We start from the raw sequence: 22,931 nt of genomic DNA on the forward strand, positions 1-22,931 counted from the left end.
ACAGTCTTTTGAATTCTTTACCTGCTCATTAAGCAGATACTTATTCAGAACAATTCATTCATAGATTCATTCATTGTTTAGCAAATATTTTAGGGCATTTATATTATAGTTTTAATATTTTACCCAGTTATCCTGGTATGTTATGTCAGATCACATGAAATATAACCCCTACTCCTTATCTTAATTCTTCTTAGAAGAAAAGATGTAGTAGGTACCGATGTTAAATTAAATGGGCACTTGGGTATCTGGAAAAAGTTTTACATTTTCAGAGAAAGCATACAAAATATTTGTTCAAAAGCCTATAGATATATAGATGTTCAAGAATGTGTGAGTATATGATAATGCATATACAAGCCGTGCAGAGCCCCAAATGCAGATCTGCACTGATGTCAAATTGGGAGCAGCAGCTGTGTAAGTGCAGCTACTGCATCCCAATTGACATGAATGGGACTGCCTGCTCTGGGATGCACGGAAAACCTGTGCATCCCCGTGCATGCAAACAGAGCAATTGCATGGGCGTACGCTATACTACGCCTGAAAGTGGATCTCCAAGGAAACAGCAAAATACACTAATGAAATACATACAAGATAAATGTTATCTTATGAACGGATTTGTATTTATATGTATTAATTTCTGAGATTAACACATTTCTCACACACATCGCTGCCTTATCTGGGTGATTTTTTCATTGTTGCATTTAAGTTCAATCTAGAAGTCTCCTTTATAACCCTACCTTGTGGTTGCACAGTGTAAAGAGAAGCAGCAGATTGAAGAGGTCATCTCTCTCTCTCTGCTTTCACCCCAGAATAGCATATTCTTTACACTGCAGCATGACTGATTGGCTCCTTGTGCTTCTTCTTCCCCAATTCACACTATATGTGGTGGTCAGTCACTGCTAGGACACACAGAAAACAATTATTTTCACAACTGCAGTGCAGCCCAGAGCTGCTTGATGAATATTTTGTCAAGTTTACAAAATAACTAAGCCTAATAACATAACTATTTAATGTGTGACTTAAAGTTCTAAGAACTGATGCTCAAATTGTGCTGTGAAATGGTATCTGTCCTGTATTGCTGAAACTAAATAGCTTTTAATGCAAAACGGTAACAACTAAGGTTCTGCAAATTACTGTTTGTAAGCTTTTGCATTATAGAACCTGTGAAGATTTTTTTAAACCATTCACAGGTTCTGTAATACATGAGCTTTGAGACTGCAAAAGTAGCTACTTCAGAAACAGCTTCTAAAAGAAAGACTTTGCGGTCTCAGAGCTGATTTATTACATCTGTGAAGTTTCCTGAAGACTTTTATCCCAGTCACATAAAAGCAAATGCAAAACAGAGAAAAAAAATAAGGCTTACAATGGATAAATGGTTTGATAATGGTAGTATCCAGGCTACAGCCTATTCAGACGGTAGTATTTTGAATAGGCAATGAATATGTAGACTCATTTATAATGTGTGCACATTGGTGTTATATTTGAAGTGTTGGGAAATAAAGGATAATAATCTGATCAGAAGCACCTAAAGCATTTAAGAATAAATTGTCTGACAAACCTTTGGTTAGAGCAAAGTGACAGGTTCTCTTCATAAGACCTCCTTGGGAGAGTGACTCTCTCTACTGGTTCCGGTGGCCATTCGCCACTAAGAGAGAAAGTGAAGGAAAATCCAACATGTTAGTTATCAATAGAACAAGAGGTGAGGGTAATCTTTTAGTGTAAAAAAACAAACAAACACAAGAGGGTGCCATCATCTAGCTGTAGCAATTTATTAAAAAAGTATAAAAGACAATAAAAATGCACTCACTAGTTAAAAGTGGATCAAGGCTTGTCATAAATCCATATGGACCTCCATAGAATCACCATGAGGCTGCAGAGCTCTGCAGGCATGTGGCTAATTGAAGCAGGGCTATTGATTGAAGTACAGCTGCAAGGCTTTGGGCCATTTTTTTACATTTTGGCTCAGGGATCCCCTTAAAATCCATACCAGACCTGAAAGACCTGGTATATATGGATTTTGGGGGGCCCTATGCATTTTTTTTTTTTACATTTAGGTGCAGGGTTCCCCTTAATTTCCATACCAGACCCAAAGAGCTTGGTAATGCACTGGGGGGGAGGAGGGGGGGAACTCATGCTGTTTTTTTCAATCCTGGGCCCATGGAAAAGAAGAGCTTGGGAAGCACTGCTGGAGCCAGCAGCAAGGGGGTGAGGTGCACCTTCAAATAAAATCAGGTGGCTCTGGAGCAGGATCTCAAACTGGCGGTCCTCCAGCTGTTGCAAAACTACCCTTCCATGAGGCATTGCAAGGCTGACAATTACAAGCATGACTCCCACAGGCAGAGGCATGATGGGACTTGTAGTTTGGGACCCCTGCTCTAGAGTCACACAAATGACTTTCACCTGCAAGCTTACCACTGGCTCTAAGAAAAAAAAAACACACCAAGCTCTTGGCTGACACAGCCCTAAGTTTGCCTTAACCCCCTGAATACCAAAACCTTGGTATACAAGGGGTTAGGTGGGATTTTCCTTTAGCTTTGGAAGGATTTTCTCTTGCTTTCTATTGTGTCTCTGGTATAGACTGTGAAAAGAAATCACCCGATTACAGTACATTGCATATAGCAACACTGATTTTGGTTTGTGTTTGAAACCAATAGGATTAGGTTATCTGTACCTTGTGTTAATGCAAAAAGTAAGAAACACATTCTTGCTGCTCTCAGCAACCAATCAGATTTTAGCTCTGAGTGTCTAATCTACAATGGCAGAATCACTGTTAAAAAATATACTTTTCCTTCCCAATTTTACAAATCCTCTCCATCATGTTTCACCAAACTGGTAGCCATTGAAGTATATAGCTGAAGGATTAAGGTGCTTAAATATATGTTGTTTGTTGTATTTCTTGTATTTGTTGTCTAAGAAGGTAACCCTTAGCAAACAGTATCAAAATAGGTCTCTTCTGAAAAATAGTATTTGGTCTTTGTAACAATATCCTAAAATAGACATCTGCATTACATTTTTTCTAAGAAAGGCACTGCTATCATGCATGTCAATATCATGTCGATACTGCAGGCTGTGTTCTAGCTATTTTTATCCCGCTTATGTCAGTAAATGAATCAAAATGAGAATACAAAGTAGCTAAAGAGGGATTACAGGTTGCATTCTTCAATGTCATGCTTGCATTAAGCATTTTCAACTGCAAGGATATCCTTCATATACACAGTTTTGAATGAATAATATAAATAAAATTCCAATGTGTGCTGCAGAAATGTTAGTACACATGTGGGCTATGATACATGCATCAATCAATTTGCCTTTTTTCTAAGATGAACTGGGCCAACTCAAAATGTTATTTTACAATGTAATTCTGTAATGTTGAGTTACATGGTGACTCAGATTTCTTGTCACCAGCAGAATATTTGGCTAATTACAAGACTCAGTTATTGTAATGAATTTACCAAAAAAAACTTGTTCTTCTTTTCTTTAGAAATATAGCTTATTCACTTAAGCCCCGGACCATTTTGCAGGCCAAAGACCACAAAAAAACACTTTTTGCGATTCGGCACTGATGTCCTTTTTTTCCCACAAATAGAGCTTTCTTTTGGTGGTATTTGATCACCTCTGCTTTTTTTATTTTTTGCCCTATAAACAAAAAAAGAGCGACAATTTTGAAAAAAAAACACATTATTTTTTTACATTTTGCTATAATAAATATCCCCTAAAATATATTAAAAAAAAATAATTTCCTCAGTTTAGGCCAATATGTATTCTTCTACATAAGTGATTATTGATTGGTTTGCGCAAAAGTTATAGCGTTTACAAAATAGGGGATAGTTTTATGCCATTTGTATTAATATTTTTTTTTTTACTAGTAATGGCGGCGATCCGTGATTTTTATTGTGACTGCGACATTATGGCGGACACATCGGACATTTTTGACACATTTTTGGGACCATTGTCATTTATACAGCAATCAGTGCTATACAAATGCACTGATTCCTGTTTAAATGACACTGGCAGTGAAGGAGTTCACCACTAGGTGGCAGTGTAGGGGTTAAGTTAGCCCTGGGGAGTGTTTCTAACTGTGGGGGGCATGGCTGTGTATGACACGTCACTGATCTCTGCTCCGATCACAGTAGAGATCAGTGACACTGTCACTAGGCAGAACAGGGAGATTCTTGTTTACATTAGCGTCTCCCCGTTCTTCCTCCCTGTGAGACGATCACGGGTGTCCCCATGGTTACCAAGTCTGCGGGACCCACGATCAGACTCACAGAGGTCCTGACTGGTGCACACGCGATGGCACAGCGGCAAATTTAAAGGGACGTACCTGTATGCCCATTTGCCTGTCCGTGCCATTCTGCCGATGTATATTGGCGTGTGCTGGTCGGCATGCGGTTAATATACTGTACATGCAGAACACTCTAAAGGCACAATCTAGACAATCCATAAATTATTATCTTATTTTCGGGGTTTGATGGAAGTAAGGCATGTAGATGTTATCTACAAGAAAAAACAAAAATGGAAGGCGCGCACACCTAGTGCATTAGCAAAGATAATTTAATAATAAAAATGTTTTATATAAATGTGGGTACTCACAAAATGCAACTTACAAAAGGCCATAAAAACAATGCATGGACATGCACAGAACACGGGACACAGCTAACATGTTTCAGGGCGCACCCCCATCCTCAGAGATAGGCTTATGGAGTTTTTTAAGCTGATTCAGAAAAAAAAACTGATGGGAGTAAACCCAAGAGGAAATCCTCTATTTATTACCCCAACATCTCAATTCCCCAGCAGACAAGGCATTAAGCCACCGAGAGTTGTAAAGTCCCCTAAATAGAAGCATAGGATTCATGAACAAAGATTGTTTATCTGTGCTAGATATGCAGTCCTTGCCAAGAGGAAGGGAGAAGTAGGGAAAAATAACAAGAGACAAGTGTTTTGCATGCAATCTTTAATGAACTTTAATGGATACCTACAGACATTCCTGGATGACAAAACATCACTCTGCCTACGCCTAGCAGTGCACCAAGGTGTATGGCAAAGGAATGATTCTGCTATCAAAGAGGAATGCTAAAGAACATCTTGGGAAACCCCAAAATTAATGCAGCCATGCATGGTCTGCAAAGTAGTGATCATGTACAAAAAGGAAGAGATTGACATATAAAACAGATAAACAAGGCCAAATAAAATAACAGAAAACTGCCCAGTAAAGGTGAAAAAAACTGTTTTATGAAGAGACCTTAGTCCTGAGGTGTCACAGGTCTCATAATGGGTCTTTAGTCTGAGAGCAATGACAGTAGTACTGGGGAAACAAGGGAACCCTTTAGGGGGAGCCAAGCAACCAATGTCGAGGGACTAGAATTAGGCATTTTAGGTGTAGGATCCATATGTGTCCATGGGGAAATGAGTACTGGGCCAAGAGGGTAAACAAACCATTACCCATAGCAATCAGAGGTATTGTTCAGAGCATGAAGCACCAGGGATCCATAGGGTAGAAATGACCATAGGTGGTAGCATATAAAGAGTAGGGAATAAGCTGGAGTACAAGTACACAAACATAGGGCATGACATAGGGCTCACTACCTAACAAGTTTCCTTTGCAATAGGTCCCATTGCCTCAGGGAAACACCTGAGGTGGATGTTGTTGTGGTGGGGTTGGTGATCTAAATTGTCCAGGTGGATTGAATATATTTATGTTGAACCTTCATATGTATGTGTATTGAACTTCTGTGGCTCACTGATACATTCAACCATGGGAAAGTGGGTCAATGCAGTCAAGGTGCTTGTGAAAAGGCTTCAGGCCATCTCTAAATTCAGTCATATTCGTCTTATGTGACTATTTTGGCAAAAAGACTTTTCATGTCCTTCTTGGTAGGTAATATAGAGAAATACTTCATAAAAGCCCCAGTGAGGTCACCTTCTTCCTTGCCACTAGTCAAATTTGGAGAACGCTAGTGGCATCACTATGGAGGTGCGGGGGGTGTGGACTAAACCCAGGTGACACCCACCAGAGGGGTGATACCAGGGCCAGCACCACTATAAGCATGAGCTGTCTTCCAGTGGGGCCCCAGAGGAGGTAGGAGCTGTGGTTTATCGGAGGTGCAGGCGGCAATATTAGCCTGTGCAGTATCTCAGCTCTGCCTCGCTCTGACTCCCTCAATAGGTTTTAAGGGCATATAGGGACTCTGCTTGAGAGTCTATCTGTAAGTGTCAGGTACAGGTAAGTATTTGTAGCTGCTGGCTTTTAATATTTTTTTTTTCACCAAGGCTGGACCTCCTCTTTAATCACTGCAATTTTCACTTCTCTAATGTATTAAGTCAAAATGTGTTGATCTACTATAGCTGTTATAGTTTGCTATTCGTATAGCATGCTTCCGTTTCCTACAGATAACATAAGAAATCAAGTCAAAGCTTTATTTGCTTAAAGCTTAACTCCAAGGAGATATAAAATACCCACATTTTATTCACCAATGTATCATTAAACCATGTAATATAGTAAAATGTTCATAGGTACTCCAAAAGTACCTCTGATTACTAAAGTGGCGCTACTGTCATTGCTTATTATGACCAGCTTTCATATGGTAATGGCACATGAGAAAATTGAAGAATGACAAATGGTGATAAAAGTCCAGGAAGACACAGCTGGTGGTCCTAATGTGGAATAAAAATTGTGCGCCTCACACTAGAATCCGCAAGCCATGCATCACATTCACCTTTCGTCACATTCCCCTTAGGGGTTTTCACTCACCAGAAAGATGAGCACATCAAGCTTTGATATGTTAACCACGGCTGCCTTCTATGTCATGGAGGGTGTCAGAGCTTGTGCTGAATTTCCCACAGGTACTTGGACAGAAAAAAGGGTCTTTCTCTCTCATTTATTTTAAACTCAAAATTACATGTTCCATAAAATCCGCCAGTCAATCAGTACTTAAAATTATCAGCATAAAAAAAGCATTCTACATGCCACAGGACCCACGAGAGTCACAAAACTAAGGAAGACAGCGTCCACCGCTTACTTCTGGTTGTCTCTTCCTGGCTGTGGAACACAAACGTCCCTTCCAGTTGCCATAAGTAGTGATGGACGAACTTCCGACGGGACGTTTCGCGAACGCGAAATGCGAACGGACCCAAACGTTTGCGAAACCGAACGTTCGCCGCGGGCCCCATTGACTTCAATGGGAGGCGAACTTTGCAAACCTTCATGTCGAATTTGCGGCCACGTGGTAATTATTAGGGGGTAAAACGTAGTCCCACCATCTGGACAATGACATAATACATGTATGAGGTGAATTTGGGATCGATAACTACAAGCATTTTTATTTTATTTGGGAAATTGTTCTAACAATTCAGGACTATGGAGCTAATGAAGGCAATGGAGGAGAGGGAAGGTCAGGGACCAGGGTAGGCAAAGAAGAGGGTGCAGGAGATGATCACCAGCAGCGTGACATACCGGAATGACACATGCACCGTGATAGAGGCATCTGACAGCAGCACCGTAATACAGAGCACTGACAGCAGCACCGTGACATACAGCGCTGACAGCAGCACCGTGACATACAGCGCTGACAGCAGCACCGTGACATACAGCGCTGACAGCAGCACCGTGACATACAGCGCTGACAGCAGCACCGTGACATACAGCGCTGACAGCAGCACCGTGACATACAGCGCTGACAGCAGCACCGTGACATACAGCGCTGACAGCAGCACCGTGACATACAGCGCTGACAGCAGCACCGTGACATACAGCGCTGACAGCAGCACCGTGACATACAGCGCTGACAGCAGCACCGTGACATACAGCGCTGACAGCAGCACCGTGACATACAGCGCTGACAGCAGCACCGTGACATACAGCGCTGACAGCAGCACCGTGACATACAGCACTGACAGCAGCACCGTAAGCAGCCCCAGGAGGAAGTCAGCACAGCACAGGGATGGTGTGATCCCCTCATAATAAGAACCCCCAGGAGGAAGTCAGCACAGCACAGGGATAGTGTGATCCCTTCATAATAAGAACCCCCAGGAGGAAGTCAGCACAGCACAGGGATATCATAAGCAGCCCCAGTAGAAATATGACACCGCTCAACCTCTTCAAAGAGGAGGGTAGGGGCATATAGTACGGTGTGCTTTTTTGGGTCAAGGAAGTGAGCCAAATGAATTAAGAAGGTCTGTGTGCTTGATTAAAAAAATAGTTTATAGACATATACATGGTCTACTGGTCACATGTGTTGAATTCCTCCGAGATCCATGCCTCATTCATTTTTAGAAATGTGAGGTAGTTAACACTGTGGTGAGCTAGGCGAGTACGCTTATCGGTCACAATCCCCCCTGCTGCGCTGAACGTCCTTTCGGACAGGACACTGGATGAGGGGCAAGCCAACAGTTCGATTGCAAATTGGGCAAGCTCTGGCCAGAGGTCAAGCCTGCCCACCCAGTAGTCTAGGGGTTCATCACTCCTCAGAGCGTCCACATCGGCCGTTAACCCAATGTAGTCGGACACCTGACGGTCTAGGCGTTCCCTGATGCTGGATCCGGATGACACCTGTCGATGGGTCGGCTGAAAGAATGACCTCATATCCGAAGTCACCAACACATCTTCAAACCGGCCTCTTCTTGCAGGCGCTGTTGGATTGGTACCCGCAAATCCTTCTCTGGGAGTGGGAATTGCTCCTCTGCCAGCGCACGCAAAAGCAGAATGCAGCATTTCTCGAAGCAAGGCCTGGAAGTGCTGCATTCTGACAGCCCTCTGCGACGGCGGTAACATTTCCGCCATTTTGTGTTTGTACCGGGGGTCTAAGTACGTTGCCACCCAGTACTGGTCCTTGACCCTCATGCTTTTTATACGGGGGTCCCTATTAAAACACTGGAGCATGAAGGCCCCCATTTGCACTAAAGTGGAAGCGGTGTGGTGGCCTGGCTCCTGCTCATCATCCAGGATAATGTCGTCCTCTTCATTCTCCTCTCCCCATCCTCGCACAACAGGGATCCCAGAAAGGTTTAAAGCATGCTCTTCTTGCTCCTGCTCATCCGCCCCGGCACCATCCTCCTCTGACTCCTCATCAGACTCCTGTTGTTGACTTGTCTCAGATAGAGTAGCCCCCCCTGGGAATTCATCCAGCATTGCGACTTCCTCATCTTCCCGCTCCTGCTCCTCCACAGCCTGATCAATGACACGACGCAATGCACGCTCCAGAAAGAAGGCATAAGGTACCATGTCACTGATGGCGCCATGGCTGCGACTGACCAGTTTGGTGATCTCCTCAAATGGCCGCAGAAGTCTGCATGTGTCGCGCATGAGCAGCCACTGGCGCGGTGAAAAAAAACCCAGCTCCCCAGAACCGTTTCTTTCGCAGAGTTCATACAGGTAGACGTTAACTGCACGTTTCTGCTGGAGCAGCCTATCAAGCATATAGAAGGTTGAGTTCCATCGCGTCGGGCAATCGCAAATAAGACGTCTGACCGGCAGATGGTGTCGCCGCTGAATGTCAGCAAGGCGAGCCATGGCCGTGTAAGATCTTCTGAAATGGGCCGAGATTTTCCTTGCCTGCCGCAAGATGTCCTGGACCCCAGGGTATTTGACAAGGAATCGCTGCACGACCAAGTTTAAGACGTGTGCCATGCACGGCACGTGCGTGATTTTGCCCTGTTTCAATGCGCTAAGCAGATTGGCACCGTTGTCACACACCACTTTACCAACTGTCAAATTGAGCGGTGTTAGCCACTCATCTGCCTGTGAACGCAAAGCTGAAAGGAGTGCCGGGCCAGTGTGGCTCTTTGCTTCCAGGCACAACAGACGCAGCACGGCATGGCAACGTCTCACCTGGCATGTGGAATAGGTTCTGGGGAGCTTGGGCGGTGCAGTGGAAGAGACGCTAGCAGCGGAAAAGGAGGAGGCAGCTGAGGAGGAGAGGGAGGAGGATGGAGTAGGAGGAGGAGAAGAAGAGTCAGGCCTGCATGCAATCCGTGGCGGTAAAACCAAATCTACACGGGTGCCACGGGTTACATGCTTGACGGCCGTCAGAAGGTTCACCCAGTGGGCAGTAAAACTGATATACCTTCCCTGCCCGTGTTTGCTAGACCACGTGTCTGTGGTCAGATGTATCTTGGCACCGACACTGTGTGCCAGAGATACATTCACTTGCCGCTGAACATGGCCATATAGCTCTGGGATGCCCTTCTCTGAGAAATACTTCCTTCCTGGGACCTTCCATTGTGGTGTTCCAATGGCCACAAATTTGCGAAAGGCCTCCGAGTCCACCAGTTTATATGGCAGTAGTTGGCGGGCTATGAGTTCTGACAAGCCAGCCGCCAACCGTTGGGCAAGAGGGTTATCCGGCGTCATCATTTTTTTACGCTCAAACATTAGGCCCACGGAAGCCTGCCTTTTTGCAGAAAAATGTGAGCTTGGCGTGATGGAAGGTGGAGTGGAGGACAATTGTGAGGAGAGAGGAGAAGGAGAAGTAGAAGACGAGGCTGGACGGTGAGAGCCTGCAGTGTGGCTTTGTGTGTTCCGTTGCTCCCACTGGGCTCGGTGATGGCTGCTCATGTGCCTTCTTAAGGCGGTCGTCCCTAGGTGAGTATTGGGCTTACCGCGACTAACGCGTTGACTGCAAAGATTGCAGATGGCAACGCTATTGTCAGCAGCGGACACGTTAAAAAAAGCCCACACTGCGGAGCCATGTGCCGGTGTCCTGGGAGCGCCAGATGTGACCGTACATGGTCGATGACTCGCTCCTGATACATTTGCAGTCTGCTTTGTCCCTGCTGTGCAATGTAAGTCATTGCTGCTTCTCCTCCCTATCTGCTGGTCCATATCTCCCTCTGAACTCCCCTCCTCTTCCTCTCTTGTGGGCACCCACGTGACATCACTAGACACGTCATCATCAACGTCACCTTCCCCACCGCTATAAGTAGAGATCTCGGAGTAGGCAGCAACACCGGGGACCAACCTCCTCCTTGGGCTGATCTGGGTACTGGCGTCAGACTGCTGAGTAGCGCTTGTTGCTACCTCCTCTTCCTGATCCAATACCAAGAGTGGCTGCGCATCAGAAATGTCCTCTTGATATGGATCGGAAAATAATTCCAGTGACTCAAGCGGAAGGTATGTGGTGGTGGTGGTGGTGGTCGTGTTGTTGGTGGTAGTGTCTTTGGGGGTGCACATAGCAGAGAGTGAAGAAGAGGGTGCAGATCGAGAGGATGAGGAGGGTGCAGAAGAGTAAGGCTGAGCGAGCCACTCAACCAAGTCTGGTGCATCCTTTAAAGTAATTGAACGCACCTTCTGCAACTTCCCACTTTGGCTCAAGCCTGTTGCTCCTGCCCTACCCCTACCACCCCTGCGGAAGGGCCTGCCTCTTCCTCTGCCTGTCATTTTTTAAATGACCCTGTGACAAAACTCTTAGTCCCTATACCGATGAAGGACTGCTGCAGTATAGGGCAGCGGTCAGCAGTGGTGCACGTCAACCCTATCTATTGTGGACCGATAGCGGTCCTTACAGAACAGCAGACTGTACCGCACTCAAGCCTATGTACCGTAGCACCCTATACCAAGTTACCAGTCCTTATAAGAACTTTTGTGGACCAAGCAGGTTGTGTATTAGTGTTTAGCAGACTGTACGTCAGTCCCTATACCGCTGAAGGACTGCTGCAGTATAGGGCAGCGGTCAGCAGTGGTGCACGTCAACCCTATCTATTGTGGACCGATAGCGGTCCTTACAGAACAGCAGACTGTACCGCACTCAAGCCTATGTACCGTAGCACCCTATACCAAGTTACCAGTCCTTATAAGAACTTTTGTGGAACAAGCAGGTTGTGTGTTAGTGATTAGCAGACTGTACGTCAGTCCCTATACCGCTGAAGGACTGCTGCAGTATAGGGCAGCGGTCAGCAGTGGTGCACGTCAACCCTATCTATTGTGGACCGATAGCGGTCCTTACAGAACAGCAGACTGTACCGCACTCAAGCCTATGTACCGTAGCACCCTATACCAAGTTACCAGTCCTTATAAGAACTTTTGTGGACCAAGCAGGTTGTGTATTAGTGTTTAGCAGACTGTACGTCAGTCCCTATACCGCTGAAGGACTGCTGCAGTATAGGGCAGCGGTCAGCAGTGGTGCACGTCAACCCTATCTATTGTGGACCGATAGCGGTCCTTACAGAACAGCAGACTGTACCGCACTCAAGCCTATGTACCGTAGCACCCTATACCAAGTTACCAGTCCTTATAAGAACTTTTGTGGAACAAGCAGGTTGTGTGTTAGTGATTAGCAGACTGTACGTCAGTCCCTATACCGCTGAAGGACTGCTGCAGTATAGGTGAGCGGTCAGCAGTGGTGCACGTCAACCCTATCTATTGTGGACCGATAGCGGTCCTTACAGAACAGCAGACTGTACCGCACTCAAGCCTATGTACCGTAGCACCCTATACCAAGTTACCAGTCCTTATAAGAACTTTTGTGGACCAAGCAGGTTGTGTATTAGTGTTTAGCAGACTGTACGTCAGTCCCTATACCGCTGAAGGACTGCTGCAGTATAGGGCAGCGGTCAGCAGTGGTGCACGTCAACCCTATCTATTGTGGACCGATAGCGGTCCTTACAGAACAGCAGACTGTACCGCACTCAAGCCTATGTACCGTAGCACCCTATACCAAGTTACCAGTCCTTATAAGAACTTTTGTGGAACAAGCAGGTTGTGTGTTAGTGATTAGCAGACTGTACGTCAGTCCCTATACCGCTGAAGGACTGCTGCAGTATAGGTGAGCGGTCAGCAGTGGTGCACGTCAACCCTATCTATTGTGGACCGATAGCGGTCCTTACAGAACAGCAGACTGTACCGCACTCAAGCCTATGTACCGTAGCACCCTATACCAAGTTACCAGTCCTTATAAGAACTTTTGTGGACCAAGCAGGTTGTGTATTAGTGTTTAGCAGACTGTACGTCAGTCCCTATACCGCTGAAGGACTGCTGCAGTATAGGGCAGCGGTCAGCAGTGGTGCACGTCAACCCTATCTATTGTGGACCGATAGCGGTCCTTACAGAACAGCAGACTGTACCGCACTCAAGCCTATGTACCGTAGCACCCTATACCAAGTTACCAGTCCTTATAAGAACTTTTGTGGAACAAGCAGGTTGTGTGTTAGTGATTAGCAGACTGTACGTCAGTCCCTATACCGCTGAAGGACTGCTGCAGTATAGGGCAGCGGTCAGCAGTGGTGCACGTCAACCCTATCTATTGTGGACCGATAGCGGTCCTTACAGAACAGCAGACTGTACCGCACTCAAGCCTATGTACCGTAGCACCCTATACCAAGTTACCAGTCCTTATAAGAACTTTTGTGGAACAAGCAGGTTGTGTGTTAGTGATTAGCAGACTGTACGTCAGTCCCTATACCGCTGAAGGACTGCTGCAGTATAGGGCAGCGGTCAGCAGTGGTGCACGTCAACCCTATCTATTGTGGACCGATAGCGGTCCTTACAGAACAGCAGACTGTACCGCACTCAAGCCTATGTACCGTAGCACCCTATACCAAGTTACCAGTCCTTATAAGAACTTTTGTGGAACAAGTGAGTTGTGAATGTTTAGCAGACTGCAGCAGAAGGGCAGCAGTCAAGTATAATATCCTTTCTATATTTGGAAGAAAGAATATTATACATGTACAAGCCTATTACTGTACCACTGATACCAGTCCTGAAAAGAACCTTTGTGGAACTAATAATAACAGCAAGTCTTTAAAATTACCCTCACTGCCTGACAACACTGCTTCCTTCCTGTCCCTATACAAATTGGCAAAAAAAGAGAACGATTAGTGGTTACTGGAACAGCTCTTTTGTGGACCTTGATAGTAACAGCTAATGATGATGATGATGATGATGATGATGAAAGACTAATCTGGCTGTCCCTGTAGCATACACCGTCCTTTCCCTTTCTCTAAACTAACAAAAGACACTCAGGCTGCTGCAAGAATCAGCAGCACAGCAAACCTATCAACACCTAACACCTATACCAGTCCTGAAAAGAACTTTTGTGTACCAAATAGCTAGTGGTTTATCTCTCCCTACTCCACACAGGAACCTGTCCCTATCGTAACAGAAGAAAGAATGTAAAATGGCCACCGGATCGGGTGTATTTATAGGTTAGGGGGAATGTACAAGTGTCCATGTGCTGTCATGTCTCAATTGGCTGTCCTGTATCATATGATAAACGTGTCACCAAAGGTTAAAGTTCTTGTATACATTAAACACGTAAGTCCGCCGCGGCGAACGACGGAAAAAGGCGTTCGAACGTGCGGACCGCGAATGTCGGAAATTCGCCGCGAAACGACCGCCGGGCGAAACGTTCGTCCATCACTAGCCATAAGGTCACACCCTGATGCGTTTCATCATCACGACTTCCTTTGGGTGCGTGACCTTACGGTGCAATGTCCCAGGCTTTTATATCAACACATTGCAGTGTAAATATTAACCCTCAAAGGACAAAACCGCTCATATCAACAAGTGCACATCAGCAGCCATCATTACTTGACTTGGGGATCAGTATACAATCTACATGAAAAGTATACATGACTTGTAACATACACTGTGCATCCTTTTTATAGCAAATTACTAGAATAAACATCTGATTTCATTACTAGTGTGTTATAGGGCCATTATATTACTGCTGTCATCCCTATATTTAAAATGCATATAATTCATATCCACTGCAATTTGCGCAACACTAGAATACACATTTATTTAAAATTGATCTATATATCTAAAACCTAATTTTTTTTAAAAATTCATATAACACTATCTAACAATGTAAAAATATAAAACTATATATATGTAAGGTCTTATAAAAAATATATCCATAAGACCATACATATAAATCACCTAAAATTACATGTAAAAAATTACATGTGCAGAATAGCTTCAATAATCGCTGATTAAGCAGTTTATATCCAACTCCACATTTAACCCTAAGAGTGAGAGTGTCAATTAAAAAAAATCCAGTATGTTTCACGCTTGGAGAGTTCCCTGACCATATCGGAACCTCTCCACACTGGTTTTACACGGTGTACTCCACAAAATTTCAGAGCTGAGGGGTCTAGATTATGATGACGTTTGAAATGCGGCGACACATTATGGTCCTTAAACCCAAGTTTTATGTTCTGTATGTGTTCTGCAGTACGAACCCTCAAAGGTCTTTTAGTGCGGCCCACATACATTAACCTGCAAGGCCACTCAAAGACATACACTACATGCGTTATATTGCATGCAATTCATTCTTTGATTATAAATTCTTTATTGTTCATGGTTGAGGTAAATTTAACTAGACCTCTCATCGGGGCAGCAACCTCCCTACATGCCTTACATTTTCAGAATGCATAGAAACTATCCTTGTCCCAAAATGTGGAAGGTCTGGTAGGGGGATCTACAACTTTTTTTACTACCCTGTCTTCCACATTAGGGGTCTTGAGGTAAATAAACTTGGTGATCGGGGGAAAACTGATTTAAGGGTCTTATCTAAACACAGGATATGCCAATGGGCCTTAAAAATTGATTCTATTTCCTTATATTGTGAGTGGAATTATGAAATAAAACCCCATTCAGTATGATGCATGGCTTGTGGATTTTGGTGTGAGGCGTACTTTTTTTACCACCTTAGGACAACCATCTGTGTCTTCCTCGACTTTTATAACCATCTATCATTCTTCAATTTTTTCATGTGCCATTACTATAAGAAAGCTGGTCATAATAAGCAATGACAGTAGCAATGCTTTAGTAATCAGAGGTACCTTTGAAGCACCTATGGACATTTTATTATATTGTATGGATTATTGTTTTGCATTTTGCACTTTAAGCGGCAGCTGGGACTTTGAATAGCTGTGAAAGTTCAAACACTGTGATTACCGAATTGTCTATATTTCTAAGATCTAATAATTCCATAGCGCTGAGATAGTGGAAGAAGGCCTAGGTTTTCACTGTATTGTAACAATGTATCATTAAAGCCTCATTCACTCTGTTGTGCTGTGTGTTAAGGCAGCCCATTTATCTGACTAAACAGCCTAAGGCATTTTTGGTAGACGAATATTTAGATAGTGGAATATTTGTGCACCATAATGAAAAACAAATTGCACTTGATTTTGATAAATATTGCATGTGTAACAAGCATATAAATGACTTTGGCATTTTTATTGTTCCCACAGGGCATGTATAGCTGTTGCAGTGCTGAGGATCCAAAGGCTATAGACCAACAACTTCCAACTTTAAATCATTGCTATCCACCACAAAGAATACAAGCCCTATCAAATTCCATTGCTCCTCCTCCGCCACCATCTGCTCCTTTACCATGTTCCAACTTTTTGCCACGGGAAAGGAGGATAGTTGAGAGGTGGCGACATGCTCGCAGCCCTAACTGCTACAAAGATATGTATACTCCAACTCGGTCTGCCCTTGACCCCAGCAGCAAGGCAGCTCCCCCTCGCCATTCTCATAAGAACACATTTTCTGATGGATTTCATAGGTATTATGGTCCCATTGAGCCAGAAGGTCTCTCTGATCATCTGGTGGAGTCTGGGCAAGCTTTTAGCAAAGACAAAAAGATGGCACCCTGTCAGATGTCACCTCCAATTCAAAGAGACTTCCTAGAAAACCCACCATCCTATTTTGCCATTGTGCGAGAAAAAGATGCTCCAGAACCACCAGGATGGCAGTCAAAAGTTTCACGTGGTCTTTATGAAAACTACCAAACAGGAAAGGAAAGGACTCCAAAGTCTACAGGTGGCGCACGGGGTAGTCGAACACCTGAAACAACAGCAAAAAAGTTTGACCACTTGGGCAGTAGTTACCAAAAGAGCACATGTGAAATGGAATGTGAGGTATATAGTGGTGGAGGTCAGAATGCTAGCACAAATCGTCCTAACAAAGCCAATGTGGAGGTATGTGATGGAACCCATTATGGTGGTCATTCAAGGTTTACTTATGAAGATGAGAGAAGTTGTGGAAGAGATTGTCATCATCGTCGAGAGGAAATGGACATGGAATCCCAACCCCTACTGCACAAAAAATCTAATCGATCTCATATGTGCAGGAGCCATTCTCACCCTATTGTTATGAGCCCAAGCAAAAACAAATATGTTGATCTTTCAGATTCTGATTCAGATGTGTGTGAGAGGGAACCACCATGTGTGAAATCTGACATTGGACATAACTGTTGGTACTCACCAAACTACTTCTGCACATACCCATCTAGAGAACGACAAGCCTCCTCTGCACCAAGAAAACCAATGAGGTACTGGTCAGTGGATAAGCTTGGTAAACATCGCCAATTGAGCAAAGATTATCTTCCAGCCACTTGCCATGGTTCATGCTATTGCAGTAGCTTGGAAGTGTTGCAACCACACTGCCACAAGGAGCCTAGATACTTCAGCTGCTCGGATGAAAAGCTTGAAAGGCGATTAGACTGGGAACACTTACGTGGAGGTCACTGCTCTTTCCTCCACCACCATCACCACTCTTGTGACTTAGCCCCAATACATCCCACTTCCCGCAGTTTAGAGGACCTAAGCAGATGTCATCTGAGGTGTCACAGACACATCTTTTCTCCAGAATGCCAACCTAGGTCAAGTCATAGTGGAACCCTTTATAAAAGAAGGGGGTCTGCACACTTCTCTAGCTTGGAGTCTGAAGTATGACTAGAGGAGGAACCAACACATTTGAAGACCACCCATGTTTAATGTTGGGAAACATATCTATGTTCTATATAAGTTGAAACCAAAACTTATAATAAACTCAGATACAGTTCCGAAAGACTTCATGTTTATGTGGGCCATACTATTAGATTACAAAACTGAACTAGAATTTCCTAAGTAAACACCAAGAATATTTTTGAATGCAAAGTTCATCTGCAGCTTTGCATAAAGTGGAAGATGTTTTCCAAGAAACTTATGTTTAATACTTTCTGGCTGGACCAGCAGAATGACCCATTTGTAACCAGGTTGTGGGGAAAAGTGCGCTGAAAAAAACAGGATGGTTCAACCAGCATCTCAAAAAGGTCATCTTGAAGGCCACGTAGCCTATTGTCATCAATCTGTTTACTCAGTGTACTGGGGACATTGAGATTTGGTACAAAGGTGTGTGAGGGGTGGAGTCAAATTAAGGAAATTGAAATTGTGGACACCATTTTATTAGACTCTCCTGCTTTTACTTTTGACCAAATGTTAAGGGCTTATTTAAACATTTGTAACACTTTTAAGCACACTGCAATAGATACATAAATAGTGGTGACTAGATACTATTAGTAAACTTATATAATTATTTAGTCATAGTATTCTTAGATAATCTTTTCTTTTCTCTGTTATTTCTTAGCCAAGACAAGAAAAGTCATTTGGCTGCATTGTGCTTCTTAGCTTCAGAACTGACATTTTAATGTATAATATCAAATATATAAAGTAAGATATGTTAGCTGTAAAGATTCTTTTTTATATATTTTCATTTTTAATTTGGAGACAAAACTGTGATATATATATCTATATATAAATCCTAAGTGGAAGATCCAAGATTTTAAATAGCCCTAAGTTCCTTTGTCAAAATCACAGTACATATTTTAGTTTTAACATATGTAAACACTGTAGCATTGTTATTGTTAGGGTAATAAGACTACTGTTGTCTAGTTTTTGAAAGGCAAGTTGCAGTCTTGATGAATTTTTTCCTTTCTTTTCTTTTTTTCGACCATGAAACAGCAGTTGAGTAGACAAGAGAGATTATTGTCGATCAGTCTGGTAGAATTCAAAGCCATTGGCTTTTTCAGGTGAATCCTCTGACTTTTTTTTTCTAGTAGTCCCTTACCAGTAGCTCATGAAGCCAAATGTGGCTCTTAACTTCTGTTGATGCTTACAGTAGCATTTCAGTGGGTACTCAGTACCTGCCTGCTCAAAATCTGTGCTATACACATTATACAGGGTGCAACCCAGGCAGATAATATGTAGATTATACAGAATCAGCCACCTCCTAAGAAAAACAATAGAGACATAGCACTTTATGCACAGGTGAAGTGTTGCGCTTGCTGTTTTCCTCTTCTACCTAAAGGAGGGGCTGAAAATCCAGTTATGTACTATGCATATTCTGCCTTTGTACAGGTGCGGAGGTGGCAAGAGCCATTGTCAATGCAGCTGAATACATTAAGCTTCACTGATACAGAACTCATGCTTATAGTGCACCCTTTCCAGTACACATATAGGCAGAATATGTTATCTGAATGTAGCACAAAAATAGTAGGTTTGATGTACTCCACTGAATTTTTCTAATTATGTTTAGCAAAGATTTTTAGACTGCTGTTTTTTCATACCTAGTTTAATGTCATGTGGCTCTTAAGCTGACGGATGCTTTGGCTTCTGCTCTATGCTCACATTGGAGACACACAATTTTGCATTCCTGCCATTGATTGCCTACAGTGTTGTAGGGAACTAAGGCTGCTGGTATACAGAATATCCCCCATACTTGCACTACAGAATGGTATTACATTTAAAAACAACTGAGCCTGAATTATGCATAACATTTGCACATATTTCAATTGTAGACTAATTAGATGGGACTACGTGGTACATTTGACTATCCATAATGAATTTCAGAAAGATTTGCACATGTGTAAATCCCTCTTATACAAGGTACAGTTTTTACTAGACAATAGAAATCGATGTAATATCACACACAAGCAAATTCATAATTGTGTGTCCGCTATTTCTACAGCAAACTTATAAACACAAACATTTATAATGCTGCTGAAATACTAAAAACATGGTCAAAAAAAATTACTTGCAATATTTTTGCTATCTGTACCTGATTTAATTTACACTTTTAGCACTGTGATTCCCTAAGTGCCACCGAATTCAAATGAATGTCAGGTTTTGAGCATATTTCTGGGTTTCTGGGAATTTAGAGTATATTGAAAGGATTTAAAAAAAGTTTTATTCCACCCAAATAAACAAGCCTATAGATTTAAGACCATTGACAGGTGTTCATAAAATATTTTTTCCCCATACTGCCTTTAAAAATGATGTTAATAATCTGAATTTAGAGGTTATGTTAAGGGTCAATTTATATGGAATAAAAATTGACCTAAATTGTGAAGCCCCCCCCCCCCAAAAAAAAAATATAGAACAAAAGATTAGTCACCAATATTTCTTGTAGTATACCTGCAGCTGATCTTTCACCATTACTGACTTACTGTGTTTTATTCTGCGCTGTATCTCTATATGAAGGCAGCCATCTTGGTGTAGGACCAAAGCTTTGCTTTCTCATATCAGAGCTGTCACCCTGATGCTTTATGATCTGTTAACTGTTGAGGGATTATTTCAAAAGCACAGACTCTATGGAGCAGAATCAGGGAGATCATTACACTGCGGCTACATAGTTAGTCTGGTTGAAAAAAGACTCAAGTCCATCCGGTTTAATCAATCTGTTCAACCAAGTTCAACCAATCATCTTTTACTCTATCAATGAGAACAGTGAGCATAACTGTAGTGACTTCATTTGCACAGGAGTGCCTAGGCAAAGTCACATGTCAGGAAGTGCACTGCTATTTTTTAGGAGGAATAAAGACAAAGGTAGTTTTTTTTTTTCAGGGTACTGCTTAGCCACAATTAATATTTTTAGATGTTGACTATGTGATAGCAAATCTTCACTTTTTGAGTTTAGGTCAACTTTAAATGTCAAATAGCAGATTAGGGGCTGGGGGTTCATTCCAAGAGCTTGGCTAAATATTATATGGTCTGGTATAGAAGGACTAAATGTTAGGGGGGTTTCTGTATTATTAGTATAAGGGATACTTTATTAGATAATTAAACTTGAAATAACTACAATACACCCACTACCTGACTCATCATGCCAAGATAAATATGCTAACATTTAAAGGTAAGATTCAAATAGGACTTTTGGCTAGCATTGGTATGGAATTCAGTATTTGGATAAAATGTAGGAAATTGTAATATTTAAAATGGTGAAAGCAATTTCAAGCTTTCAAATAGAGGTAAGGAGAATGTGTATTTCAGATGGTAAACCTTGGTGTAGAGCTGATGAAGCTTTTCGTTTACTAGTTTCCATGCTGAAGAATGTATTACTGAGGACAGTTTTTAGCGTCCTATCTATATGAATGCAGATATTAATTGATACAAAATAAGGATGAAGCAAAAAACACTGCAATATGCCTACCTGTTCTCTTATACTTTAATTACCAGTGATAATAATATACAAATACATAATCTACATTTGGTGGAAATCACCAAGCTTTGTGGTTCATAGTGTATTTTTTATTTATCTGAACAAAACAGTTTTTTAGTTCATGAAAGTTCTTTGAACTTTTTCCAAATAGGATATCTTTTAGTTGAATAATGTTGTTGAACTAGTTAATATATTGCAGGAAAATACAGCTACTGGTACCATTACAGACTATTTAGCCTGGGGTAAGGGGACCTTGGTAAAAGATACTCCTTCTTGCCAGATGCATTCTCTTTTATTCAAGAGAGGCAACACAAGCAGTACTGAAACATCAATCAATACTTTTGTGACACTAAATTATTAGATGTGTGCTTTCCTAAGCACCTGAAAATGTTCAAATTACACTCTCATCTGTAGGAACACTGTTTGAGAACATAGTTCTGGGGGAAACTGGGTGTGCATGGTGGCTTATAAAAAATTGGTGTGCATGAAAAAAAGTTTACAATGGAACTGATTCAGACACAAGAGTATTAATGAGAAAAAAAAATATGTTTCCTTATAGACAGCTTCAGTGGGATGACGACCAACTTTCTCAAGATTTACACCTTAAGTTGCCCCATTTTTGGATTTGAAATGTTGGCAGATATGTCTGCATTAGCTTCAACAATTATTGTAACACTACAATGCCTTCAGTGGTAATTTGCCTCACATTTTATCTACAGTGTGTCACTTTAGATCTTTTACAAAGTTGAATTAGGAATATACCAATGTGAGGGGGAGAGTGTTGGGTGTCGGGGCCACAATACAAAAAAACAATTAGTTGATAATATACCAATGCTGCACCTAAAATTGGTAGAAACAAATACCAATGCAAATATATATATATATATATATATATAGCGCAAAGGAATCAGTACAAACATCAAATGTCAAATTAATAATATACACTGTGTATCTAATTAATAAATCAGAAATGTCCATAATAATCATATGTGAACAAATCTTCTTGTGTATGCTCCAACACCATAAAATAAAGTGAAAACCTGCGTCAATAAATTTGCTTAAAGTGCTTTACCCAAAGTGATAACAAAATGCACTCCCCAGATCACCTCGGCCACACAGTGAGCTCAAAGCATGACTAATGGGAAGGACTCCTTCATTCAATGCTGTAGCTCCTTTGTGACTCCAATTCCCATAAAGCAATCATATATGGAGGAAGCTGGATCCCAGTCCACTATGCAGGTATACAAATGTAGGGGGTCTTCACCTTAAAACATCTCTCCACTGCATATATCAATGTGCATCAAGTAGGTCAGTGAAATAGCTCCCCAACAAAGAGCCACAGCATTTTGTTATAACTTCAGGTGAAGCACTTTAAGCAAGTTTATTGAAGCACGTTTGCACTTTATTTTATGGTGTTGGAGCATACACAAGAAGATTTGTTCACATATGATTATTATGGACATTTCTTATGGTTTATTTATTGTGCACTTTATTAATTAGATACACAGTGTATATTATTAATTTGACATTTGATTTTTGTACTGATTCCTTTGCCACCTCTATAGAAATATACCAATGTGTTGTTATTCATGTAAATAATTATTGTGTAAAAGAGGTGTAGCTGGTTTAGCCAGGTACTGTATATTTCATGGTATGCACAACTTGATCTTAAATTGATGCAATCCCAATCGTACATTTTCCTCCATCCAGTGTAAACCACTGCTAAATGAGACCC

At 42.2% G+C, this 22,931-nt stretch overlaps 1 protein-coding gene across 1 annotated transcript in view; it reads left to right on the top strand.

Moving 5' to 3' along the window:
• Nucleotides 1-22,113, top strand: part of GRIN2D (glutamate ionotropic receptor NMDA type subunit 2D) — a 1,088,828-nt gene extending 1,066,715 nt beyond the window's left edge. Inside the window, exon 15 of the mRNA XM_077457432.1 lies at nucleotides 16,186-22,113. Coding sequence (XP_077313558.1) covers nucleotides 16,186-17,673 — 1,488 coding nt within the window. The 3' untranslated portion in view covers nucleotides 17,674-22,113. The remainder of the gene's footprint in view (nucleotides 1-16,185) is intronic.
• The last annotated feature ends 818 nt before the right edge of the window (nucleotides 22,114-22,931 follow it).

This window comes from Lithobates pipiens, unplaced genomic scaffold, assembly GCF_037356315.1.
Source record: "Lithobates pipiens isolate NorthernLeopardFrog02 unplaced genomic scaffold, aLitPip1_a1.2 Scaffold_27, whole genome shotgun sequence".
Taxonomy (NCBI): domain Eukaryota; kingdom Metazoa; phylum Chordata; class Amphibia; order Anura; family Ranidae; genus Lithobates; species Lithobates pipiens.